The sequence below is a fragment of the Trichechus manatus genome, unplaced genomic scaffold, assembly GCF_000243295.1.
Source record: "Trichechus manatus latirostris isolate Lorelei unplaced genomic scaffold, TriManLat1.0 scaffold02040, whole genome shotgun sequence".
Classification (NCBI taxonomy): domain Eukaryota; kingdom Metazoa; phylum Chordata; class Mammalia; order Sirenia; family Trichechidae; genus Trichechus; species Trichechus manatus.
Genome location: NW_004445976.1, coordinates 3681 through 4954, shown reverse-complemented (window position 1 = coordinate 4954; position 1274 = coordinate 3681). Strand labels below are relative to the sequence as shown.

At 55.2% G+C, this 1274-nt stretch overlaps 1 gene segment (V, D, J or C); it reads right to left on the bottom strand.

Annotated features, from left to right (window-relative positions):
* Window positions 1-651: 651 nt before the first annotated feature.
* LOC101347580 (T-cell receptor beta chain V region LB2-like) overlaps window positions 652-1274 on the bottom strand; it is a gene marked incomplete at its 5' end in the record, with an annotated part of 889 nt that continues 266 nt past the window's right edge. Inside the window, 1 exon segment of the V gene segment in view lies at window positions 652-1110. Coding sequence covers window positions 652-1110 — 459 coding nt within the window.

Sequence of the window (1274 nt, the reverse complement as noted above, 5' to 3'; positions counted from 1 at the left end):
GGCACATTTCAGATTTGCCTATTGGACTTGCCACATTTTAAATGTCCAGTAGCCACTGGTGGCTGGTGGCTACTGTATTGACCAGCACAGGGTATCCTTCAATTGCTAAAAAAAGCCTAAACTGGATGATCTTTAAAAGAAAGTCCCAGCCGGCTAGATAGGTCTTTGAATCTGAAGCTGTGGACAGCGCAAACACCACTTTATTTGCAGTGAAAGTGGAGGAGGGGTTATGGGGGGAGTGGGGATGCTGTAGGATAGGACTTTTCTGCCTCCACTGTTGCTGTCAGCTGCAGACTCCTGGGTACCCCAAAACAAAGCCCTGCCGGGTCCTGCACCATCCCCATGATTGGTTGCGGATTGGACCATTGTGATCCATTGGGAAGTAGATCACCAGGCCTTTCTTCCTAGTCCTTCTTAGTGTGGAAGCTTCACTGAAACCTGCTGAACAGCATAGCAACACACATGCCTCCACTGACAGACGGGTGGTGGCTGTGCACGAGGTACCCTGACACGAATTCTACTACTGAACGACCAGGAACCTATAGGAAAACCCTAGCGCACCTAGGATTGGTGGGAAGCCCTCAGGACTAGATGGAATGGGAGAAGGAGTGTTGTTTTTGCGCAGGGGCTGGGGCCGCGTGCAGGGCTGTGCTAGTTCCATGCAGCGCAGTAGTACACCCCCTCGTCACTCTTCTCCAGCTTCAGCACCGAGAAGGTGCAGCTATTGCCGTCCTGCGACTCCAGGGCTGTGATTTTATCCGCTTTCAAAATCGAGTCCCACCGCACATCTGGTTTGAACATGGCCAGTTGGAGGAGCCTCTCGGGGGCCTTGCCCTCCTGCTGCCGGTACCAGTGGACATAGCTGACTGTGAAGTGGACCAAGCACCGCAAGGTGACCGACCTGCCCTTGCGCCCCAGGACATAAGCCGGCTGCTCCGGCCTGATGACAGACCCGCCAGCTGCAAGGTAGACATCGGTGAGGCAGGGGTGGCAGGAAGCCACACAGCCTCTCCCCAGATGGCACTGTGGAAGGAGTGGAAGACTTACCGGGAAATAGGAGGACCAAGACGAAAGCAAAGCGGCCGAGCATGGCGCTGCCTCTGGACCAAACTGCCTTAACAAGGGTGGAGGAGGACAGACGTGCTCACCTTCTGGGTGGTAGAGGGCAGGTCATAGCCCGTGTGGCTGCTTCCCCAGTATGCAAACAGGCGACGTGAGAGATGGGTGAGGAGAGGAAGGGGCCTGAGAGCAAGGGGCAGAAATGTGACCACAAG